The following is a 23,782-nucleotide window of genomic DNA, read 5'->3' as shown; positions in this document are numbered from 1 at the left end:
CAAGGACTTTACTGCGTCCTGTGTTTTGGGGCTTCACGGAAACGTAGCTGTGTGATCTTCTACCGGGCTCCGCGTATACTGCGCTCCAGCTGAGTGGATTCCAACTCTGCAGAGCGGGCAGACACATGGAGCTTTCCGGCAAAACAAAGGGAGGTGGAATCTGTTTTTATATCAACAACAGCTGGTGCAACGATGTTACCCGGATCTGTAGGCTTTCGTCATTCACTGCAAACCTTTCCACTCACCCCGTGAGTTTTCCTCATTCATTCTCGTCGGTATTTGCATCCTGCCGCGTGGCGATGTGCGTGAGGCAGCGAGATAAGCCTTGGTTATAGTCCTAGGAGACTTTACCTGATACAAATTGATTACCCACACAGCCTCACACCTCAGTGTTGCCCTGTCCCCCGCCCCTCACACCTCTCTCCATCAAAGAGGGAGATGTGAATAGAAGATAAAATGCTTAACCGTCTCCCCCTTCACTCTGAAGCACTGTGCCAACCAGCTGTCTCCAGTATTCAAAAACATTTTTAACACCTCTCTGGAGACCTGCCATTATTCCAGTTTCTAAGAAAGCAATGATCACAGGACTAACGATTACGGACCTGTCTTTTGAGCACCTCGTCTTGTCCCACCTCAAGCACATTACAGACCCCCTTCTGGATCCAATACAGTTTGCCTACAGAGCCACACATCTGAAGATGATGCTGTAAACATTGCCCTCCTCAGGATCCTATGCCAGGATACTGTTTGTGGACTTCAGCTCTGCCTTGAACACTATGGTCCCATCTCTGCTCCGAGACGAGCTCTCCCAGCAGAACGTGCCAGACTCACTGTGCAGGTGGATCACAGACTTCCTGGCAGACAGATGGCAGTTTGTGAGGCTGGGGAAGCATGTCTCAGACTCTTGGACCATCAGCACTGGATCCCCTCTGTTATTTTCCCTGTATACCAACAGCTGCACATCTGGACACCAGTCTATCTGTCAAGATAACACCACCCTCATTGGCCTCATCTCTGATGGAGACAAGTTGCCCTCCTACTGAAGAGAGATGGACCGTCTGGTCTCATGGTGCAGCATGAACAACCAGGAGCTCAACGCTCTCAAGACAGTGGAGATGATAGTGGATTTGAGGAAGGACCCAGACCCTCTCCCACTTGTCATTCTCTTTGACACTCCGGTGACCTCTGTCAAGTCTACTGCTTCCTGGGAACCATCATCACTCAGGAGCTCAAGTGGAAGCAGAACATCAGCCAGGGACAAGACAAAGCTAAAGCGCATCATCTTCTGCTAAGAAGGTGATCGGCTGCAGCCTCCCATCACTCCAGGTCTTGTAGGTCTCCAGAACCCGGAGACATGCTGCCAGGGTCGCAACTGACCCCTCTCACCCTGGACAAGTGCTCTTTCAGTCCTTCCCCTCTGGCAAGAGGCTCAGGTCCATCAGGACCAGGACCTCACGCCACAAGAACAGTTTCTTACCTGCTGCAGTCAGCCTGCTGAACAGTGCCCCAATTCCCCCCAGGTAACCCCCACCCTTCCCAACCAACTGACTACTGACTGACTGAGCTACAGTACTCTCCCTTCTGGAGCTTTCTACCTCCAATCTACACTATTTTGATTCTGTACATTACTATTTCATTGAATTTATTCTATTAGATCTGCTGTTTACATGTATATATTGCATGTTCATCTTTCAATACACAAGTGAAGTGCAGTCCCTTAACTACTGTACACTCCTGTCACCTGTACACAACACAGGTACAGGTGACTGGCTGCTTGTGCTGTGCCTTCTGTTTTATTTTTATAAATCCTCCAACAAAGGCAAGTGATGTCCCACTTTCTTTTTGACTAAAACTAACAGAATTAAAGACTAAAACTAAATTAAAATTGGACTCCAAAACTAAGTTTTCTCTTTAACATGTTTTAGTGATTAGTAAAAAAAAAAACACCACCATTTATTCAGACATTTCTCAGCAAATAAATGCAAATGCTGCTCCGTGTCTGCTGGATGCATAAATAAGCCATTGCTGGCAAACACGTTCAACACAAAACCTTTTATGCTTATTTCAATGTAGCGTTTACAGCTTTTTCTGCTGCCCCCAAGTGGCAAAAATTTAGTTAGTGCAGCTTTAAATAGACCTCTATGAGGCAGACACTGTTGTTGCAGCACTCCCTTTTTATTATGAATTGCATCCTATTTATCTTCTACCATTCCTTACATCATAATTCATTTTTATTTGTTTACAACTATTTTTTATGACTCATTTCTTTATGAAGTTATATTATGCATCACAACATTTATCCCATCATGTCTCTATGTGAACTGAATTTTTAAAACCGTTCCTCTTTAACATCCTTTACTGACTTTACTTTTTCGTAGGAGTCATTGTATTGAAAGTGTTTCAATGGTGTCATTACTTGATTAAAGTCTACAAAGTGTTTAAACTTACTAGAGTTATTCGTGGAAGCAATAAACAATTTTAACACTCACAACTCTGAGAGGCCTTATCAACGCATGCGCATCAAACGAGCTGAGTGGCGGAAGTAAGGACCGCCATACTTCAAAATAAAACATGAACTGATGTGCTTAAATTGGTTAAGCAGAGCATCTGATTGCCAAAGTCTGCGGGTTTATGGCGGTGGTTCCATTCAATGTCCTGCTTTTGTTAGTATTGGAAGCACATGTAATATGCTTTTAAACATACAGTGAGATATACATGCATTTAAATATAACTTTTAACATTAACGCATGCATTTTTGCTTATTTTGAAAGCGCTGCCTTGAGCGTCTATGTGTTTGTATATATTAAATGGACAAGCATTTTGTCACTAAGAGTTCTGGCGCTGACGATTGTAAGAGGAAGTGGTGTTTCTCGCTGCAACGAGCTTGACCCTGTTCTCCAACACTCCCATCAGTTTCTGTGAAGAAGACTTCCGGTGGTGTGTCATGGCGGTGGCATGGTGAATCCTACAGAAAGGGAAAAATACTCGCCCCTGTGGTCCTCACCCATCGATTCAGGGCAGATTTTCATGCAGAAGTAAGCGTGTCAGCTCCGGCCTCACACCTTGGATTAACCAGCACAGCGCTGCGGTGTCCCTCCGCCCGGCCATGGCGGCTCACAAACCCGTGGAGTGGGTCCAGGCCGTGATTACTAGATTTGATGAGCAGGTAAGATGGTCTGATTCAGGGGATGGGTGTAGCGAGCTGTGGTAGTCCGTAGGGCCCAGCAGTCCAGCTACCGGTGCATATGCACATACCCGCTGCTTTTTAGAAAAAAGAAAAACTACTTAAATGAGCGATACCCCGTCAGAAACCGTTTCTGCACTGAAATCCGTCTGTGCTGTTTGTCCCAGCTGTAAAACACCGAGGAGTAGGTCTTTCTAGCTAGCGCCGTTTCCACCATCAATTAGCTCATTTATCCCACATTTGCCCCGAGCTTTGTACAGAGCGATAGGCTCAACTGTAATAATACACTGTAAAGTAACATGTCAGGGACGTTTCAGCCTGCACACAAGCGTCTGAGTAACGTGTTAAAGTAACGCTAGCTGGAGGGCTCTTTTATGGCAGCTAGCTAGCTAACGTTAGCATGCCTAGCTGTGTAATGTAAACAAATAAAATGTGACAGGGTTAGTTAGCACCATGGTGGGGCTACTGAACCGGCCTGTCGTGCACAGGCCCAGGGCCCTCCTGACCTCTCCGGGCCCCTGGACCAGAGCCTCTGTATTAAGTGACTGTTTAGTATTTCTAGTTTAAAAGTGACGGAGCTTAGTGAAAAGACACCAAACGACCTCAAAGTGACAGAAATTGCGCATAAACGACGCACTATCTCCATACGACATATTTCCTTATGTCTGTGTGTCTGCCAGCTAATGTCTCCACTGTCTGCAGGACAGGGCAAGTGAAGCATTATGTTCCCTAGGAATTTATAGATACAAACGACAAACCAAGTGGTTTTTAATGTATATTACTGTTGTATAAATAGTGAAGCTATATATTAATATAAATACATGGCTAAAGTTACATTAGATAAAGGGTATGTGAAGGTAAACCCTGTCAGTCTTCTAGTTTGCACTGCTAGTATCACATCAAGAAAATCTGACAGCTGCTTTGTGTAGTTTGTCGTTTAAAAGTCATTTGGCTTTGTTCGTTCTCCAGAAGTATTTGCTCCTGGTGTTAGTTGCCACAGATCATGGATTGTAGCTGGGGTTTAGCGGCTCAGCTTGGATTAATACAGTCAGAAGCAAGTCGCTTTAGGCCGTATAGCCACTTCCTTGGTCATTGTTATCCTAAGCCCAACTAAAGCCTTCCGGTCAATTTATTTGACTTTTTCTCTCTATTTTACCTTAAACTCGAGGTTTTGGTGCTAAATTGTCAAGTCTTTTTTACTAGCTGAATATCATCTAGTGAAATGTCGAATATAACAACCTGCTAACCATGGTGTATTTTATTTTTCTGCCGAATTCAACAATTAGGAATGAACAAAATCCAGAGGGTTGTGTACAGCAGACAGAGCAGTTGACTTGAGAAACACGAGCTTCTGTGTTAGATCCTATTTAGTTTTACTTGGGTTGATGAGGTTCATGTTGTGTACACACACACACACACACACACACACACACAGATAGATAGATAGCCATAATCAGTATAATTAAGATAGATCATTGTTAAAAAAACTAAATGTATTTCATTTACTCTGTGAGAGTTACAGTATAATAAAGTGATTATTTGGGGGTTTGGACAGATCTTGTTGATATAATGGACATGAGGCATAGATGAGAGCAAGGGTATAAAACAATTTCTAGAGTGTTTACGTTGTTCCCAGCAGCACATTACAATTGTAAAAAATCAATAATCAAATCTATAATTGTGAAATTCAATAAGTCTGGAACTCTTTCCAGAGTTGGTCATCCAGCCAAACCAAGTGGCCAGGCAAGAAGGGCCCTGATTAGGGACGTGTCTAACAACCCAGTGGTCAATCTGACAGACTTTCAGAAGTCATTTGCAGATATTTGAGAACCTGCCAGAAGGCCTGCTTTAAGGGTGCCAACTGACACTTAAAGAACTCTAGAGAGCGTGAGAAGCTAGATTTTCTAGTCTCAAGAGACAAAAGTTGAACACTACGCATAACACCAAGCATTTCTGGAAAACCAGGCACTGTTGCTAAGACCAACCAATTTTTAACATTTGAAAAACGTGAAATTATTAATCTCACTGATTAATAGTATAGAAATCGAAGCAGATTATCTTTCTGTGGATTGTTCTGTGAATTCAGTAATTGTCATTTCTATCAAAACAATCAATTGATTGGTTAATCCATTCACTCATTGTGCTGGTTATCAAGGGCCAGTTGACATTTGTTTAAGGATAGGCCAAAGTACCCCAATATTTATTATTTTCATAAGATAACATAAGATTTTCACACTTGACTTGTATAAAAACTGAATTTATATGCTGTTAAAATGTTTTAATAAAGTCGTAAATGTAATTTAATAAAATCTCAGTAATCACCTAATCAAATTTAATTTGTATAGAAACTTTCATACAGTGTGTAATTCATGTGCCTTTTTGAGTGAAAAATGGTCTTGATAATTAGTACAAAAGAATTCCTCTGACAGTTATTTTGGCTCAATACATGAACTGTATCTGTTGTTCACCTGGCTAGACTTTCTGCACAATAATCCTGTTATAACACAGCAATGGGATTATGTAGCTGACAGAAAACAAGAAAAGCACACACAGTGTGCTGGAAAACGTAAAAACACGAGTAAAGTCATATGTCCAACCAATGAGGAAATTGTGGCAAAGTGATGTCACAAACATGCTGGTGTGTGCAGCTCTTCTCTCCTTCATAGCCAGGCTCTATAGTACAGCATTCTACTGCATAGAAGTGTGAGAATTAATGTGTGTCAAAAATGTGGTGAGTTAACAGACTGAGGTTGGAAAAAAATCCCTAAACTCTATTAACTCTATAAACGCTATTATTTTCATTAGAACAGAAGTATAAGTGCATAAAACATTCAGCCAGCAGCTTCTTATTTTTAGTCAGTGCTAACCTCTTGGTAAATTGAAATGTTCACTGTAGTCAGGGTATGTACAGTATTGTGTAGGAAAGTACTCCACTTTGTAACATAGCTATATGAATGCAAGTGAGTTGAGTGTTTTTGTAGTTCTAGAAGACCCAGCCAAGTGAGACATCTTCACTTTACTGCATTATCTGGGTTATTCTTTCTTTTATAGCAATAATTTAATCTTCTTAACATAAGTGTGTAAACATGGATTGAACATGCTACTTGGATGAGTAGTGAAATGTTTTGACCTAACAAGACGGAAGTCCATTTGCCATGACTCAACTTCCAAATAACGTCATCTCGATAAGTGAGAATCTTCACTGACATAAGTGTTTAAACATTTTTAATCAGGGCTTATAGTATATGGGTTAACTGACTCTTCTGTTATTTCAGTGTGTCAGACACCTATTTTGTGACCATTTATTGCAGGTAAATCTATGTGTCAGATCTGACTCATTCTGTTGGCTTATTGATATTAAAGAACTTTGATCAGGGTAGGGCTGAAATCACTTGATCTGGACACCTCATGTCCTGTTCCTGCGTTATTTTAAAGTATATATCAGTAATCTACTGTAAAATGCAAAAGTATAATATAACTACAAGCAGGAAATTGGAGGGCCGAGCAGACGTAAAGGACATTGCTCACAGGTACAATGAGAAACACAGATCTAAATTGGAGAAAACATTGCAGAGATACGGCCCACTTCCTGTTTATGTTCTCATTGCCAACTCTGTCACAGCCAAACGATGTGTAATAAAGGATGTGAGTGTTCCTGACACAACGTGAGGAATGTGAACTCACTCACTGCCTAAATAAAGTGATAAGCCTATTAAATTAACTTGTTGACTTACACTCCTTTACTTTTTTACATGTATTAAATGGTAGACTTATTGCAGTGCTCCTGGTGGGAACTGCCAGGGCCTTTCAATAATCTACTGATAGGATAATTAGGCTAATCTATTTTTTTTTCTTTTTTCTTTGTCACAAAATATTGACAGTTGGCAAAATAAAATTGACACATGCAGGACCGCTAATGTAATTCCACAACAGCCACACTGCCTGCAGATGTGTCTGAAGACATTATATGGCTGCATATTCGCAGACATCAGTCAATGCCAATTAACTAAAAATGTCAAAGGCCGGACTGATTGATTGGCTGACCAATCAACTGGTTGACCACTAATTTCAGTTTCGCCTATTGGAAATGAACAATATGGTTTAAGTTTTCCATCACAGTTAATGCAATTATGATTCAACGTCCTGACATTGTTAATGCCATTGTTATGGGTTTCTTATTTTTGGAAAAATTCACCAAATTAAGTATCTGACAAATGAAGCTACTTACATCCATCACACTGATTTACAAGCTCTCTGGCACTCAGAGATATTATAGATAAGAAAAAACTGAACAACTTGGCCTACCACCGTAGCTAGCCATATGAATGAGTTTATGGTATTCTGCTCAAATTATGAAATATTAGGTATTATGGATGTAACGAATCGGTTTTTGTATTTTTGCTTCTCAAAACATGACTTATACTTTGGATTTCCCCTGAATGCAGTACAATGGAGCAGCAGCTGATAGACTTAAAACAGGAGCAACACTTGTACAGAGACATTATACCGGTTTTTATTGTGCTTGGTGTTATTATTGCTGTGAAAGAGGAAACCTATGCAGATGTACACTCCCCTCCAAAAGTATTGGAGCAGTGAGGCCAGAAGACAGAAAACATTTGGGTTTAACATCAAGATATGAATGTGAGACAAAAGATCAACTTTTCAGCTGTTGTTTTCAGGTATTAGATGCAATTATATAGACTTAAAATAGATTAAAGTCAATAAGACTTAATATTTAGTTGTAAGTCCTTTGCTTGCAATAACTGCATCCAGTCTGTGACCCACTGACATCACAAAACTTTTGCATTCTTTGTTTGTGATGTTTTTCCAGACTTTCACTGCAGCCTTTTTCAGTTGTTTGTTTTGGGTGGTTACTCCCTTTAGTGTCCTCTTTAGCAGGTAAAAATCTCTATAGGGTTTAATTCTGGAGACCGACTTGTGCAGTCTCAGACTCTTCACTTTTTGCCACTGATTAACTCATTTGTTGTGTTGACAGTGTGTTTTGTGTCATTATTCTGCTGCATGATGAAGGATTTCCTAATCTGTTTGGTTGCATATTTCTTGGGAGGCATAATATTTCTGTAGACTTCTGAGTTAATTTTGCTGCAGCCATGCCGCCCAAGCCATGACATTACCTCCACTGTGTTTTACAGCTTGTATGTTTGGGGTCATGATCTGATTCTTTCTTCCTCCAAACATTAGTCTTTCCATAACTTTGATAAAGAATCAACTTTGTCTCATCGGTCTATAAAACTTTGACCCAGAATATTTAAAGCTTATTTCTGTACATTTTTGGCCAATTCCAGCCTGCCCTTCCTGTTCTTCTTGCTAATGAGTGGTTTGTATCTTCTGGTCCAACCTCTGTACCTTTGTTCATAAAGTCTTCTGCCAACAGTAGATTGTGATACTTCAATTCCTGCCCTCTGGAGGCTGTTGCTGATGTCACTAATTGTTGTAGTGTCTTTCTTTACAGCTCTCGCATTGTTTCTGTCATCAACTGCTGCTGTCTACCTTAGTCTACCCCAGGGGTGTCAAACTCATTTTAGTTCAGGGGCCACATACAGTATAATTTGATGTCAAGTGGGCCGGACCATTAAAATCGAGGTAAAGCTCATCATAGCTATAAATAACAATAAATTTATGTTTTCCCCTTTGTTTTAGTGGAAAGAAGTACAATTACATTAGGATATTTTTTTTTATTTAAAACACGTTATGAAGAAAGTCAGATTTCCCAAGAAAAACGTGCAGGTTGCTTCAGTTTATCATTTACATGTGTGCATTACAACTGATCACAGTGATTGCACAAAAGGCACAAAACACAGAAGTCACAGGTATTTAGATTTGAAAAATATGGTAGCCTATTGCACTTCAACATTAAATTAACTTAGCATATAGGAATTATTTTTACATGTGTAATAATTCTCAAAACTTAAATTGACCCCCCACATCTTACAAACTTCAAAGTAATCACCTGGCCTGTAAATATAAGATTTATACATGAAACACACATAAAAAATACATACATAAACTTCATGACCAAACTCTTTTGTAGTGAAACTTTCTCCTTTTTGAGAAAGACTTTTTGGCTAATGAGGGTGCGAAGGCGAGTACAAAAGTAAGTAGATGTAGTAAGTAGATGTATCGTAGTAATCACTGAGCATTAGCTGTGTCTATCTCAGAATTGTTTAGTCTTTTTCTTCTTCTTTCAGCTACTCCATGTCTAAAACACTCTAGCGCCCCTAGCAGACAATTTAGGAATAGTTTATTTTTCAGAAATCCTACTTCATGTCTCATTGCATTTTTTCACTTTCAGATTTATCCCGCGGGCCAGACTGAACCCCTTGGCGGGACGGTTCCGGCCCGCGGGCCGTACGTTTGACACCCCTGGTCTACCCGTTTGACTTGTGTTACTTAGTGCAGTGGTAAGATCACCGCCTGGCTGTGGCCTACCTCCAGTAGGGGTCCTTAGTCAAGACCTCCTTACGTACACCAGTGGTTTGTTTCTTCTTCAGGACATTCCAAATGCTTGTACTTGCTACGTTTGTGCAATGGCTCTGATTTTCCATGTTTACTCAGCTCTCTGGTTTTCATTTTGGTAACACCTCTTAAATATAAATGTAGTCTAAACAGACAAAACCCAAATCTGAAACTGAGCGTAGACATACACATTTTGATGTCAACCCCAAATGTTTTCAGTCTTCAGCAAAAATAAAGAAACTGGCCTCACTTTAACAATACCTTTTGGAAGTGAGCATATAGTGACGTAAGGATGTGGGTGCCTGTTTAAAAGCAAATCTCTTCTTTTGTTTTTTGTAATGTTTTGAATCAACTCTGTACCAACACAGTTGTCTTTTCTTTTGCTATTTTCCTATGGTTATATCAATATTACCCATATATAAGACAAAATATAATATAAATATTAATATTCTTGTTTGTTGTTTTGGAGCTCTCATGTGTTGTTGTGTGGCCTAGACAGGTGTCATGTCCGAAAATGTGGTTCAGCTGAACTGTTTCTGTTGATTAACCTAGATAACCTAGAAACAGTATAGGACAATACAGTTCAACAGCATCACAAACTGTGTTCTCCAAGATGATCATCCTGCTGAATCAACACCTCTCCGAAACAGTTTGAACACATCCAGTGAACAAGGATTTATTAGAGGACTCTTGGATTAGACTGCTTTAGTTTAATTAGGTGTCCCTGATAAACCGGACAATGAGTGTATGTGTGACCTTTAGAGGAATGGCTAGGCCTGGCTGTGTGAAACAAAGAGCCCACTGACTGCCTGTGCAGCACTGGACTGCCCACAGAGCCATGGCCTGTTTTACATTGTGTGTTATGTGCATGTGATGGTGCAAGTCTGAATTCATGAGCTACTGACTTCCTGTCCCAAGACATGACATTAGGAGTTACATAGGTTTTAGGCCTGGTAAGTGAAGTCGTTTAAGCAGAGGTATTTTTAAATGACATTCATAATATAGGATAAAATAAATGAGTTGGCTTCATTTGAATCCTGTTTGACTCCAAGAGGAGTTAAACCCACTTCCTAAAGTGGTTAAAACCACTTCCTAAAGTGATTTTAATAGAACTAAACTAAAAGTAGCAGCTGCACAAAACGGTAGAAATATTTAAAAGTGATTGAAGATAAACATGATTTTTAGTTAAAGGCTCAAAACACGTCTCAGTGACCTTTCTTCTGCAGCTGGTTTCTGCTCTTTTATTGTCTTTAGTTGCACACAATAACACATCCTCTTTGGGCTCGTTCTTTCTGGTGTCTTAGTCCAGACTGAGAGGCGGCTGTTGGTCTCTCACTCTTTTTGCGAGAGGAAAGGTGGAGCTAATTACAGGCATACAGCTGTATTTTGACGATTCAGGCCACAGAGCCTGGAAGAACAGGGGCTACTGCTAGCAAAATAATCTGTGATGGAGGTGAACAAGTTAGGATGAAATAGCTTAGAGGTACTGTGTCGTGTTCCATTTTGACTACGTTCATCGGAAAATGTGCAAAATGTATTTTAAGTTCATTTACGTTAATGTAAGTCAGATATCATCGAACTATATGTACATAATATGTACAAATTAGGAGTAAAAGCCTGTCTCTTCTGTAAGGCCTGCTTGCACGGTTCTCTCCACAGTTGAGCGTACTACAACATTAGAGAAGTAACAGCTATATGTTTAGTTTTCATACATACAATACAGTGTAATGGTGAATTGACTGTACTGTGGTCCTGTGAGCTTCACAGTGTGTTGACTGCATTGTGCTCCTCTTGTCCTTCAGCTTCCCATTAAAGTTGGCCACCAGAACACCCACACCAAAATCAGTACAGAGCACAACAAGGAATGTCTGATCAACATCTCCAAGTACAAGTTCTCCCTCGTCATCAGCGGCCTCACTAACATCCTCAAAAATGTCAACAACATGGTGAGTGGGCTGCATCCTCTCCTTGAGCAGAAGCCAGTGTTGAAAGTTTCCTCCTGTTCGTACTGGTAGTGAAGTGATACCTTCTTTGGCCTAATAGTCAGGTGTAAACACTAGCTAGCATATCTAGAAGCAGATTTAACGGTATAACAAGTAAATGCTGAGTGACTGATGTTTGGACTGTGATCGTCTTCATAGCGGATATTTGGAGAAGCTTCTGAGAAGAACCTCTACCTCTCCCAGCTCATCATCCTGGACACACTGGAGAAGTGCCTGGCGGGGGTGAGTCTCCCACTTTGAACACACCGCTGTGATAGACAGATTTTGGAAATAATGTGATCTCATCTCTTTTAAGACCAGTGATCCATGCCTTTGTGTTGGCAGCCAGTTGTTACCTGCCATCATTGTGTGTTATTATAAAATCAAACCTCGAAATGATTATCTCTGCTGCTGTGTTTGTGCTCGCTGGGACACAGACCTCTAATGTACTTGTCTTCCATCAATCATATTCATTGTCTCTGGGATGTTCATTTGTGAACCAACAGATTACATTTGCAAGAGTATGGTGGCTCTTTGCTTTCAGCTTCATGTGCAGGCTTTAGTCAGTGGAGCTCGCTGTCACACCATAGTCAGCTAGCTTTCTGTCTTAGTGGTTATAAATTGGATAAAGACCACATTCAACCATGACAGCTAGTGGTATTGCTTTTCCTTCTTTATAATCTGTCCAAACATTGCTCGTCATTTTTACATGACCATTGACTATAAACATTACTGTTGAAACCAATGTCACACAATTTTTAGGAATACTTTTGAAATATAAATGTATGTACAGTATGCAACACATAGCTGTCTAACTGATGCTTAAAGCGATGAGTACAGTAAATTATGATAGCGGTTTTCTACAGCAATGCTCAAACAGCAAATTTAACCAAAACTATAGGGTCATATGATTCTGCTACAAGTTAAGAAATTGTTATAATCTTAGATGTTTAGTGTTTAATGTCCTCTAATATATATTTGGGTGCATTTTAGAATGATTTGTACTTTGATTTTCCTTCCCTAAATGTTCAATTTCAGTGCATATTTGGCTTTCCCTGAGCTAAAAGTAAAATTAGTCACGCATTTTAAATATATTTGGCAGCTAAAAGAACTGTAAAATACCTGATGTTAATGTAGCAGATTCTGATCCATCAAAAACTGACATGAACTGGGTATGCTCCTGATCCTGTACTTCCTAGTTACATGTGGTTTCTTCAGAAATGTGACTGAGGTTGTTTGTCTTCCCCTCAGCAATCTAAAGACTGCTTGCGTCTGGATGAGACCATGCTGGTCAAACAACTGCTGCCAGAGATCTGCCATTTCATCCACACATACCGCGAGGGCCACCAGCATGCCGCTGAGCTCCGGGCCTCAGCCTCGGCCGTTCTCTTCTCTCTGAGCTGCAACAACTTCAACGCTGTCTTCAGCCGCATCTCCACCAGGTAGACCTCTTGCTGTGCTCAGGCTGTTGGCAGATCTGGCTGCTGGAGCACAATGTAGTCTTCTCAAGAGGGGCTACAACCAGAATCTTTCTTATGCCACATCAGTCTGATTAGCTACATGAACAAAGTCAGTCAGTGAAGAACCAGAAGTGGTCTGTATTTCAGCTTATTAGAAATCTCAATAGGGCCCTGATGCAACATTTGATACCACAAAATATTTATAATAAAGGTATTATCCTGGTCTTTAACTCTAGTTTATTCATATAACATTATACAAATCCACTGCTCATGTCTATAGTTATGTCGTACACACAAGTAAATATCTTTGCATTTTTGCTTTTAATTGGAGAAAAGAATTAACTTAAATAAGTAACTTTAGATAACTCAGTTTTAGTTTTACTATATACTGATATTAATTATTATTGAAAATAACCATTAATGTTGGGATAACCTATATGAAACCGGGAGTTTTTCAACTCCAGAATAAATACAGTATGCTCTTTGAGCATTTTCTTGCCTGCTGACAGATCTAAAGATTGTGTTGAACTGCATACTGGATGTACTGTTACTGGATGTAAATCCAGTTCAGAATACTTTCATCTGAATCCTTTGGTAACTTGGTTGAAGTAGTTTGTTAGGTGACATAAAGTGCAATACCTTTATTTAATTTAAATAGTAAATTGATATAACAATGTATTATCCAGTTGCATGGCTTTTCCTATCATTCTATGCTGACGACACACAGCTCTTCTTGTCCTTTTCACTGGATGACTCCACTGTCTTATAATACATCACTGCATGTCTCTCTGACATCTCTGCTTGGATGAGAGAAGGGCATCTTTAACTCAACCTCTCCAAGACAGAAGTTCTTGTCTTCCAGTCAGACCTTAAATTCAACACAACATCAGCATCAACGTATGGTCTTCAGTGATTCTCCCAACTAAGTCTGCCAGAAACTTGGAGGTGATCGTTGATGATCAACTCAGCTTTACCGACCACATCTCTGTCTCAAGGGCATGCAGACTTGCCCTTTCTGCATAAGAAAGATCAGACCATACATTTAGAAAACAACTCATTGAGCAGGTTTTGGTCATATCTTGTCTGGGATACTGCATTGTCTCACTGACAGGGTTACCAGCTGCCCCATCAAGCCCCTCCAGATGATCCAAAATGCAGCAGCATGTCTCATTTTTAATCAGCCTGAAATGACAAATGTTACACCGCTTTTTAGATCTGTGAACTGGATTCCTGTAGCTGCTGCATCAGGTTCAAAACGCTGACCGCATTTAACCTCATGAAACACAAGCAGCTCTTCCTAGAGCACATTACTTTAAAGTTCTTCTGCTCAGTATAGATATTTTGCTTGCCTTTTACCTTACCTGTAAATTGATTTCGATAAAAGCGTCTTCCAAAAGACTAAATGTAAATGTAACTAATAAAGTTGGTAATTGATTATCTGGAAGTTGAGTCCTGGCAACTGGACATCTTTCTTGTTAGGTCAAAACACTTCGACAGTAAAATGGCTCTGCAAAAAATAACTTCAAGATGTATATAAAACATTTCCTGAGTTCATTTGTGAGTTTGTTTCTGTGTTTGTGTGTCATCAGGCTTCAGGAGCTGACGGTGTGCTCTGAGGATAATGTAGATGTCCATGACATAGAGCTGATGCAGTACATAAACGTGGACTGCTCCAAACTGAAGAGGCTGCTACAAGGTTTGCTTTTGATAGTTTTATAGGTTTACAACAGGCTTAGAGCCACTGGAAAGAACCCTTATTTGTGGTTTCAGTTATACAGTATCACATTATAATAATCATTATGGCTGCCCCACATTTCATATCATTTGTCTTATTACCTTACCCTGCCCACTGAGAATTCTGCTAGATTGTAACTATCCTGGATGAATAGCCATCACTGATGTGTTTGGATAATGTTTGTGATGTGTGTTTGCTTTTCTTTCAGAAACTGTACTGAAGTTTAGAGCTCTGAAAAAGCCTGCCCAGCTAGCAGTGATCAACAGTTTAGAGAAGGTACGTTCTGTTCCAAACACTTGACCTTTAAATGGCTCCCACCAATCTTAGACCCATGTCTAAGTTTAGTGACATAGACTTAGACATGGGTCTAAGTTTAGTGAGTAATCTCCAGTTCCAGTTTCCTTTTTACGTATTGTTTCACTCCTACTGTTTTCACTCTGCAGGCTTTTTGGAACTGGGTGGAGAATTACCCAGATGAGTTCACCATGCTCTACCAGCGACCACAGGCAGATATGGCAGGTATGAATGGAGCCAGACAATAAACATATGTATTTTACATATGCACTATAATTATACCATAGAGTATAATTATTTCATGAATACATTGATTTTTATCTGTACATCAAAGTTTTAGTTGGTCTTGTTGGACATAATCCTACCTCACAGGCCAAGAGCCGCTTCTCGAACTGATCCACGAACAGCAGTTTGAAATAAGTTTAGTGACTCATTTCAAACAGGTTTGAAAAATCTAATTACTATAAAAGGAAAGTTAAGAATTCTGATTAGAACATATTCACATATTCAAAATGTATTCAAACCCAGGCTTGCATATGTGCACTCTCCTGTCACCCAGATAACGCAAACAACATGTCTGGCGGTCTAGGATTCATCGGATTCCTTGGATTCTATGCATTTAATAGTTGCATTTGTACATTTTCTTTATTGTCTGATGTAATGACATGACCAGAAGCATCTTTTTTTTCCAGCTGATGATGATTCTCCACCTTCATCAAATTAATTTACATTGTGGGCTATAACTACAATCTGCTTTGACCAAGTGAATGTACATGTGTTGGTGTGTGTCCAGAAGCAGCAGAGAAGCTGTTTGACCTGGTGGACAGCTTTGCAGAGAGTGCCAAGAGGAAGGCAGCTGTGTGGCCCCTGCAGATCATCCTCCTCATCCTCTGTCCAGAGATCTTACACACCATCTCCAAAGACACTGTGGAAGAGAGCAAGGCCAACAAGGTGGGAGGAGAGAACACACACTCTCAAACGCATTCACGGAGTCAGAGACTCACTGTGACACTTACACACACACCTTCCTGTCCTTTTGTATCTGCAGAAACTGTTTTTGGACAACTTGCGGAAAGCTTTAGCAGGCCAGGGTGGCAGCAAGCAGCTGATGGAGAGCGCTGCCATTGCCTGCGTCAAACTGTGTAAAGCCTCCACCTACATAAACTGGGAGGATCACTCCACTATATTCCTCCTGGTGCAGTCCATCGTCATGGATCTCAAGGTTTTTTTTCCTTCTTTGTCGACCAATCTAATGCTGTTTATGTGTTTAGTTTAGAGGTTGTAATAACAATAAAGATGAATATTTTATTGAAAGTTTTGTAACTGATTTTGCTGTTGATACAAAAGATAAATAAAAGATCCACTATGCAATTGTTCTGTCAATTTTAAAGCCAGTGATAAGCAAAGTAGCAGTGATAATATAGTTTCCAGTGGTTTTCTAATAAATAAATCAAATAAACCATCTAAGTAAAAGAAGATGATGATAGAGAAGCACCTGTGCTGTGTCCATTCTATGGTCTGCATTCTGTAGTTGTAGCTACATTAGACTAATTTACTGAAATCTTTGCATTGAAAGGAAGGAAAGTCAGCATCTCTACATGGTCCCATGAGAGACTTGCTCTCTTCTGAGAGCAGGTGTTCCTCTCCGCATTGAAAATTTGCTCAGACAGGGAGGGTGTTGCAGAGATGCACAGAAAAGATCAGGATCAGCGTTGTGAATCTATCTTGGTCATGTGGTGAACACCGGCCCAGTGTGGCTTTTAACCAGAGGATAACTGCAAAAGAAGAAGCTAGAGAACATTTTATACATTTGTCTGGGCTTCACAACTTGACTCCTGACTTTGTAAAATTTCGATTTTTACTGCCTCACCAGGCTCTGCTGTTCAACCCAGCCAAATCTTTCTGGAGGGGCACAGGCAGCCAGAATGCCGACGTGGAGCTCATGATGGACTGCTTCGTATCCTGTTTCCGCATCAATCCTCACAACAACCAGCACTTTAAGGTGAGCCAACCAAAAACGAGCTGTTTGTAGTGTCTCCTACAGTTAACTGTACATCCCCTTCTTCTGTGTATTTCTTACAAGTGTATTCTCTTTGTCCTCTAGGTCTGCTTGGCCTCTTCCTCCCCGTCCACCTTTCACTTCGTCCTGGTCAATTCGTTGCACAGAATAATCACTAACGTAAGTTATCAGAGCTTCTCCCACAACACTCGTGATGAAATGTATGTATTGTTTATGTATCGTGTCCCTGTTACTTTCTCATCCTGTTTGTCTACCTACAGTCTCATTTGGACTGGTGGCCTAAGATCGATGCAGTGTACTGCTACTCTGGGGAGCTTCGCTTTATGTTCTCTGACACCCTCAACCGGGTGGTCCAAGGTGCCAGCACCCACGCTCCACTAAGAATGACACCGGTGAGATGCAGCAACATGACGCATGAAAAATGTCAAATTATGTTCATGCAAAGTTTGAGCCTGAGAGATTAAAGACTATTTAACTATTGGATCAATTTTTTTAGCACATGAGCTGAAATTTGGATAATATGTATCTTAGAAGAGCCCCGAGTCAATTTTTGTTTCCCTTGATTTTTAAGAATAATTGACATGTAATACAACATGTTAGGTGTTTTGGTTAGTTTCTTTTCTCATTTCTATCAGTAATAACTGCTGAGATCAAGGAACACAGTGACAAACATAAAAGAAGTCAACAAACAACTTCCTGAAAATACTTCCTTAAGCCACTGTATCTGGTGGCCTGCTGTGACTGAATGAATTTAACCCATAGTAAGTAAAAACAGTTAAACACTGGGCTTTCTACAGCTACTGAGTAAAGTGTATTTAAGATGGTTGGTCACACCTGGCCGCTACAACGTCCTGTTCAAGTGGCCAGAGCTCTGCAGTTTAGAGACAACAGTGACATCAAATTAAGATAAAACCCACATTGTCCTTTAATTGCTGATTTACAGTAGTAATATACTACTCGCTTCCTGTGACATGTATGCACGATAATCAGAGCGATATGAAATGGGGAACATGTTTGGTCATAATTGGGTTCTATTCAGAATTGTATCATTTCCACTTTGAATGTAGTTTGAACTTAACCAGTGGTCTGCTATAATGTCTGCTGTCCTCCCACAGAGTCTGACATTCAAAGGGAAGATGAGCACCAGCCTTAAGTTTAAAGAGAAAGCCACAGACCTGGACACTCGAAGTTACAAGTGCCTCCTTCTTGCTCTAGTCAAACTCATCCACGCCGACCCCAAACTCATGTTGCATGTGAGCATTCACGTCGCCGTCACTCAACTTGTTCACTACTTTGCAGGACATTGTGAATAATTCCATCTACTTTTCTCTCCCGTGTGTTTTTGTTGGTTAGAACCCAGTAAAGCAAACACCAGAGATGCAGAGCAGCACAGCAGAGCTCATCACTGGTTTGGTGCAGCTAGTCCCTCTAACGAACACCACCCAGCTCTCACAAGAAGCCATGGAGGTCAGAGACCACACACACCAATCCACTAGTTGTAGCTGGCCTCCTGGGTCATCGCAGGGGACCTGTTGAAATGTAGTTTTGTGCTTATATTATGTTACTGGACTGATTAAGACAAAAAAGAGTAGGGGAAATTGAAGCAATAACAAGGATTGAAAACTGGAGATCTGTACGAATGGTCAAGTACACAATGACCACAGGAGCACAGAAAACCTGATGAAGACACGATGAAACATAGTTACAGACCTGCCAACCTCTACACATTTGGATTTCATAGAAGGCTGATACGATTTTTTACTCTATATATAAAAGGTGTCTGTGTGATGAGTGTGTGCATTGAGTGAAAATAAACATTAGACATTAATTTTTTTCAAGTTCAGTCAGTCACGCACAGGAAGAGGGAGATAGACAGCACGACCGTAGGAGAGAGAGGTCACCCTGATTTTGCCATTGAGTTAAATGAATACAGTATATTATTGTGAGACCTACAATGAAATTCAATTAGATCTTTTATTATTGTAATACTGCCTCTAACCACCTTCTGTCTTCTGTTCCCAGGCTCTGTTAGTTCTGCACCAGCCAGAGACCATAGAGCTGTGGAATCCTGATGCTCCTATAGAGACATTTTGGGACATCAGGTACTCGCTAGTCAGCTCATCAGTGAGGGGTCAAATCCACAGTTGTCTGCTCCGACTGGTTTCTCATTTTGCTTTGGTGATATTAAATACAACATCCGCTTGCTCACTACGATTATATATTACAGTATATGATTATTTCTACTCCCAGAAATTAGAGAGACAGGTCTAGAGCTGACCCAAATAGACGCCATCCAAAATGCAGTCGGCCCGAACAGAGAGTGTATATGCGGAGAGCAGCATGAAGCACTGTCAATTCAATTTTGAATAATGAATGTCATCTGACAAATTGAAATAGCTGTAGCCTATATTATTTTTGAGGAGCTACTTGATCCAAACACTGTAGACATTGAGGAACATCTGTGGTTTGTAAGCTAAATAAGTAAATTATTGATTAGTGGGAGAATATGGTTTCTGAAGCGGACTTGATGGAAATCTAGGGTATGTCTCCTTTGGTTTCTTAGAGCTCAGTCCACTCACAGCTATACAGTAATGTTACAGAGTGGAGCATCTTGCCTAACAATCTTTTGCAGAGTACAGACACCCGCTACAGAGACACTTAAACCACAAATTTACACTCAGGATGTTCATTAGAGACAGCTGCAACAACCTGCTACCAGGGTTAGAGTTTGTTGTTTCATCATTTTAACCAGTCAATGCAGCATCAGCACAGAGTAAAAAGAGAAGCTGCTAGCTGAACGTTTGTACGTTGTCCACAATGCCATGATCGTGTCAGAGATTAAATTGTCGTTATCCCTGATGTTCAACACGTGTCATTGACATTTACCTCCATTTCCTTCCTCAGTTCGCAGGTGCTCTTCCTTATCTGCCGCAAGCTGATTGGCCAGCAGATGGTTAATGGGACAGAGGTTCTTAAATGGCTGAGGGAAATCCTTATTTGCAGGAACAAATTTCTGCTCAAGAACAAGGTGTGGTACTGTTTATCATCTGCAGCAACAGACTGTTTTGATATAGAAAGTCGTGAAGTCGCAATGAGTCAGATTTTAGATAGTTTTGTCCCTTTCTCCTTTCAGGAGTGTGCTACTATGGGTGGCGGGATCCCCATCTGCCGACAGGCGCAGACCAAGCTCGAGGTGTGTCTGTACATGTTCCTGTGGAGTCCGGACACAGAGGCGGTGCTTGTGGCTATGTCATGTTTCCGCCACCTGTGCGAAGAGGCAGACATCCGCAGCGCTGCTGACGAGGTCCCAGTCCAGAACATCCTGCCCAACTACGCCACCTTCAGCGAACTAGCCTCTGTCAGCAACATGATGGGGACAGGTCAGTACTGCTCTCTCGCCTTTCAGCACTGCACCTTGGCTCAGTGGACAGCACAGCTCAGTTCATCTTCCCATCTCACTGTAATGTGATGTGATGATTTAAGGAAAAAGAGGAGCTGTGTCAAACACCACCAAATTAAGTTTAACCAGGGGACAAAACATTTTCAATCTTGGCTCCAAAAAGGAACAATTATGTATATGGGTTTTATCGATTGATGTTGTACGTGAATGTCAATTGGTGGTTTCCAGTAAGCGTGTTTGTCTTCATTTCCACAGGGCGATCCACCTTACAGAAGAGGGTGATGGCTTTGTTAAGGAGGATAGAGCACCCTACACCTGGAAACATTGAGGTAAAGCTCAGTTCAAAGTCCTGGGGCTTTTACTGTCTTCTTCACTGATCACTATCAGTTGAAACTGCAGATCAATATTTTCATGCATAGTATCAGCATTGACTTTGATAATTGCCTAAGCTGTACAGTCATAAAAATCCACATGTACAATGTCAGTTTAGCACTCCTTGTTTTTTTTCTACCTCTGTCTGAGCCCTGTTGTTCAAGACCAATTTTTGTCTGCTCCTTCCACCGTCAGGCTTGGGAGGACACGTATGCTAAATGGGATCAGGCCACAAAACAGATTCTCAACTTCCCCAAAAACAAGGCTGATGACGGGCAGGTAGGCATGTGACAGAAGAGATCTCTCCTCTCTGTACCTTTTGAATAATGGGAATTTGATAGCATCATTATTAGAGCTGCTCAGATTTAAATTTAACTTGTTGGATATTCTCTTTGTGTTTAAAGACGTTACCCTCAGTGACCAGCTGGGGGTGCTGTTATATAAAGCCCAGAAAAACATTAGTTTACCCATTACAGACCTTTACCTAATTCTAGTTGAATCTAATTAGAATTAGATTATTTAAAATAAAATAAGATTGCCCCAGTCTACACTCAGTAGTTCATAATGACAAAGTAAAGTGTTATTGGTTCCACCCACTGCTACTAGCAGCTCTACACTGATTTGGATCATGACAACAGACATTTAAACAGGGACTTGCTCACTGGAATTATTCCTCCTGTCAATAAAATGGAATGCTTATCAGGGTCCAAAATCCACAGTGCTTTCTCTGTCTGTGTAAAAACAAAAAGACAATCTTTAGTTTCATTAGTCACAATACATGGTGGAATCAATTCAATTCAGTTTTATTTGTATAGCGCAAATTTACAACAGAAGTTATCTCAAGCCACTTTACAGTGTAAGGTTTAAGACCTTACAGAGAATAAAAGAGTTGCAGCCTGTTTAGCACAAACCTCTCCCTTCTACTACAACTCAACAGAGAAAGACAAAGAATGAATTTAATAGTAAAACACTTGGGAAGATATCCTCTTGATATCCTCTTGATTAAATGAACTCAGACTTAGCTTTAGATACATATATTTAGATCAGTTGCACAGAAACAGACTGTGGATTGTGTCCCACATCCCCTCCCTTGAAAGGGGCTTTGAAAAGCATTTATTCATGACCAATACAGGCCACGATACAGGATATATAGAGGCAAAACCTATTTCAGTATTCACATAGACTGTTGACTGTTGTTTTAGAGCAATCTTAAAAAATAGCAAAACTGTCCTCTAATAAGTAGACTCAGATTAAACTAGCAGTTAACCTGAGTTGCGTTTTGACCTTTGAGTGTTGTTCAGTGTGTGTATTTTTTATTTATTTATTTTTTTTTAAGGTTTTAGCCTCAGCTGGAATCAAAAATGCTAACTTCTGCTTGAAGGGGAAAGGCTGTGCTGAATAATACACACATATGATCTTTTTGTCCCCCCTCCACAGCAGGAGTGGATCAACATGACGGGCTTCCTGTGTGCTCTGGGTGGTGTGTGTCTCCAGCAGCGCAGCACCCCTGGTCCAGCCACCTACAGCCCGCCCATGGGCCCCATGAGCGAGCGCAAACCCTCCATGATTTCCATGGGCCCCTGTGAGGTGTCCAACCCTGTGGCCTCAGCCACCTCCTGCTCCTACTCGGCCTCCAGTGAGACGCCAGTCAGCCGCTTCCTGGACCGGCTGCTGGCACTGCTGGTTTGTGGCCATGACCGAGTGGGCCTCCACGTCCGTACCAACGTTAAAGACCTCCTGGGACTGGAGCTCAGCCCCGCACTCTACCCCATGTTGTTCAACAAGCTGAGGAACAGCATCGGCAAATTCTTTGACACACAGGGACCGGTGAGTACAGCTGTGGGCTAGTTGTCATTATTATTTGACAGATAAGCCTGTCCAAATGTTCTAAATCTCTGATCTTGTGGTTTTCCTGTTATGCTTCTTCTATTTCCAGGTTCCCATCAATGACACTAACACTCAGTTTGTGGAGCAGACCATAGCCATCATGAAGAACCTGTTGGATAACCACACAGAGGGCAGCTCTGAACACCTGGGACAGGCCAGCATTGAGACCATGATGCTCAACCTGGTCAGGTTAGTGTCTTGCCTTTGGCCCAGCAGCTGTCTGAGTGGAGTGTACGAGTGTAGTGTATGTTTGCTCTTCACCAGTCTCTGCTCAGTTTACTGTTATTTGGTAGTCATGATGGCTGTAACATTCATGTCTCCCGCAAAATGGGAAGAATGGGAATAGTTTCCATGATAACAGTTTGGAAGTTTGGCTATCAATGCATTTGCTGCCTATGATTGTATAATTACAACAGGGGACAGACACTAATCATCACGTAACATAACTGTGTACTGGCCCATTTGCTGTCCATCAGGTATGTGCGTATCCTGGGCAATGTGGTCCATGCAATCCAGATCAAAACCAAGCTGTGCCAGCTGGTGGAGGTGATGATGGAGAGAAGGGATGACCTCTCATTCTGCCAGGAGATGAAGTTCAGGTCAGTGATGGTGAAGTCTGCTTACATCACTCTCGAGGTTTGACAGGGCCACATCTGTGAGTCCACACCAGCTACCTGTGCCACTCGTGTTTACTTAACAGCGTGTTTACATGGTCTTGAAAGTATAGAAGCACATTCACTAAACAGCACCACAGTGTGAGAAAGTGACAACACATATAAAAAAAAGGCTAATGCCACTAATACATTTTACTCCTACTGCTTTTTGTAGGAACAAGATGGTGGAGTACCTGACAGACTGGGTGATGGGAACATCCAACCAAGCTGCAGATGATGACATCAAGTGCTTGACAAGGTTTGTCTTTGCAACATGTGCACAGCTCAACTAATGCACTGCACAGAACTGAGAGAGCT

At 41.1% G+C, this 23,782-nt stretch overlaps 1 protein-coding gene across 5 annotated transcripts in view; it reads left to right on the top strand.

The window, feature by feature from the left end:
• Window positions 1–2,895: 2,895 nt before the first annotated feature.
• nf1a (neurofibromin 1a) overlaps window positions 2,896–23,782 on the top strand; it is a 63,192-nt gene continuing 42,305 nt past the window's right edge. For 2 of the 5 annotated variants that reach the window (XM_026371562.1, XM_026371545.1), the window contains exons 1-22: window positions 2,903–3,166; window positions 11,464–11,607; window positions 11,803–11,886; window positions 12,895–13,085; window positions 14,693–14,799; window positions 15,047–15,114; window positions 15,282–15,357; window positions 15,926–16,083; window positions 16,181–16,354; window positions 17,006–17,134; window positions 17,237–17,311; window positions 17,413–17,544; window positions 18,268–18,405; window positions 18,506–18,619; window positions 19,175–19,254; window positions 20,057–20,532; window positions 20,808–20,881; window positions 21,120–21,203; window positions 22,362–22,751; window positions 22,861–23,000; window positions 23,288–23,410; window positions 23,640–23,723. In XM_026371562.1, the coding sequence (XP_026227347.1) occupies window positions 3,107–3,166; window positions 11,464–11,607; window positions 11,803–11,886; window positions 12,895–13,085; window positions 14,693–14,799; window positions 15,047–15,114; window positions 15,282–15,357; window positions 15,926–16,083; window positions 16,181–16,354; window positions 17,006–17,134; window positions 17,237–17,311; window positions 17,413–17,544; window positions 18,268–18,405; window positions 18,506–18,619; window positions 19,175–19,254; window positions 20,057–20,532; window positions 20,808–20,881; window positions 21,120–21,203; window positions 22,362–22,751; window positions 22,861–23,000; window positions 23,288–23,410; window positions 23,640–23,723 (3,101 nt within the window). In that variant the 5' untranslated portion in view covers window positions 2,903–3,106. Of the gene's footprint in view, window positions 3,167–11,463; window positions 11,608–11,802; window positions 11,887–12,894; window positions 13,086–14,692; window positions 14,800–15,046; window positions 15,115–15,281; window positions 15,358–15,925; window positions 16,084–16,180; window positions 16,355–17,005; window positions 17,135–17,236; window positions 17,312–17,412; window positions 17,545–18,267; window positions 18,406–18,505; window positions 18,620–19,174; window positions 19,255–20,056; window positions 20,533–20,807; window positions 20,882–21,119; window positions 21,204–22,361; window positions 22,752–22,860; window positions 23,001–23,287; window positions 23,411–23,639; window positions 23,724–23,782 lie in introns of all 5 variants that reach the window. The other 3 variants (XM_026371573.1, XM_026371581.1, XM_026371555.1) reach the window with 3 other exon arrangements.

The sequence above is a fragment of the Anabas testudineus genome, chromosome 13 (genome assembly GCF_900324465.2).
Source record: "Anabas testudineus chromosome 13, fAnaTes1.2, whole genome shotgun sequence".
NCBI classification, from domain to species: domain Eukaryota; kingdom Metazoa; phylum Chordata; class Actinopteri; order Anabantiformes; family Anabantidae; genus Anabas; species Anabas testudineus.
This window is presented reverse-complemented; position numbering and strand designations above follow the sequence as displayed.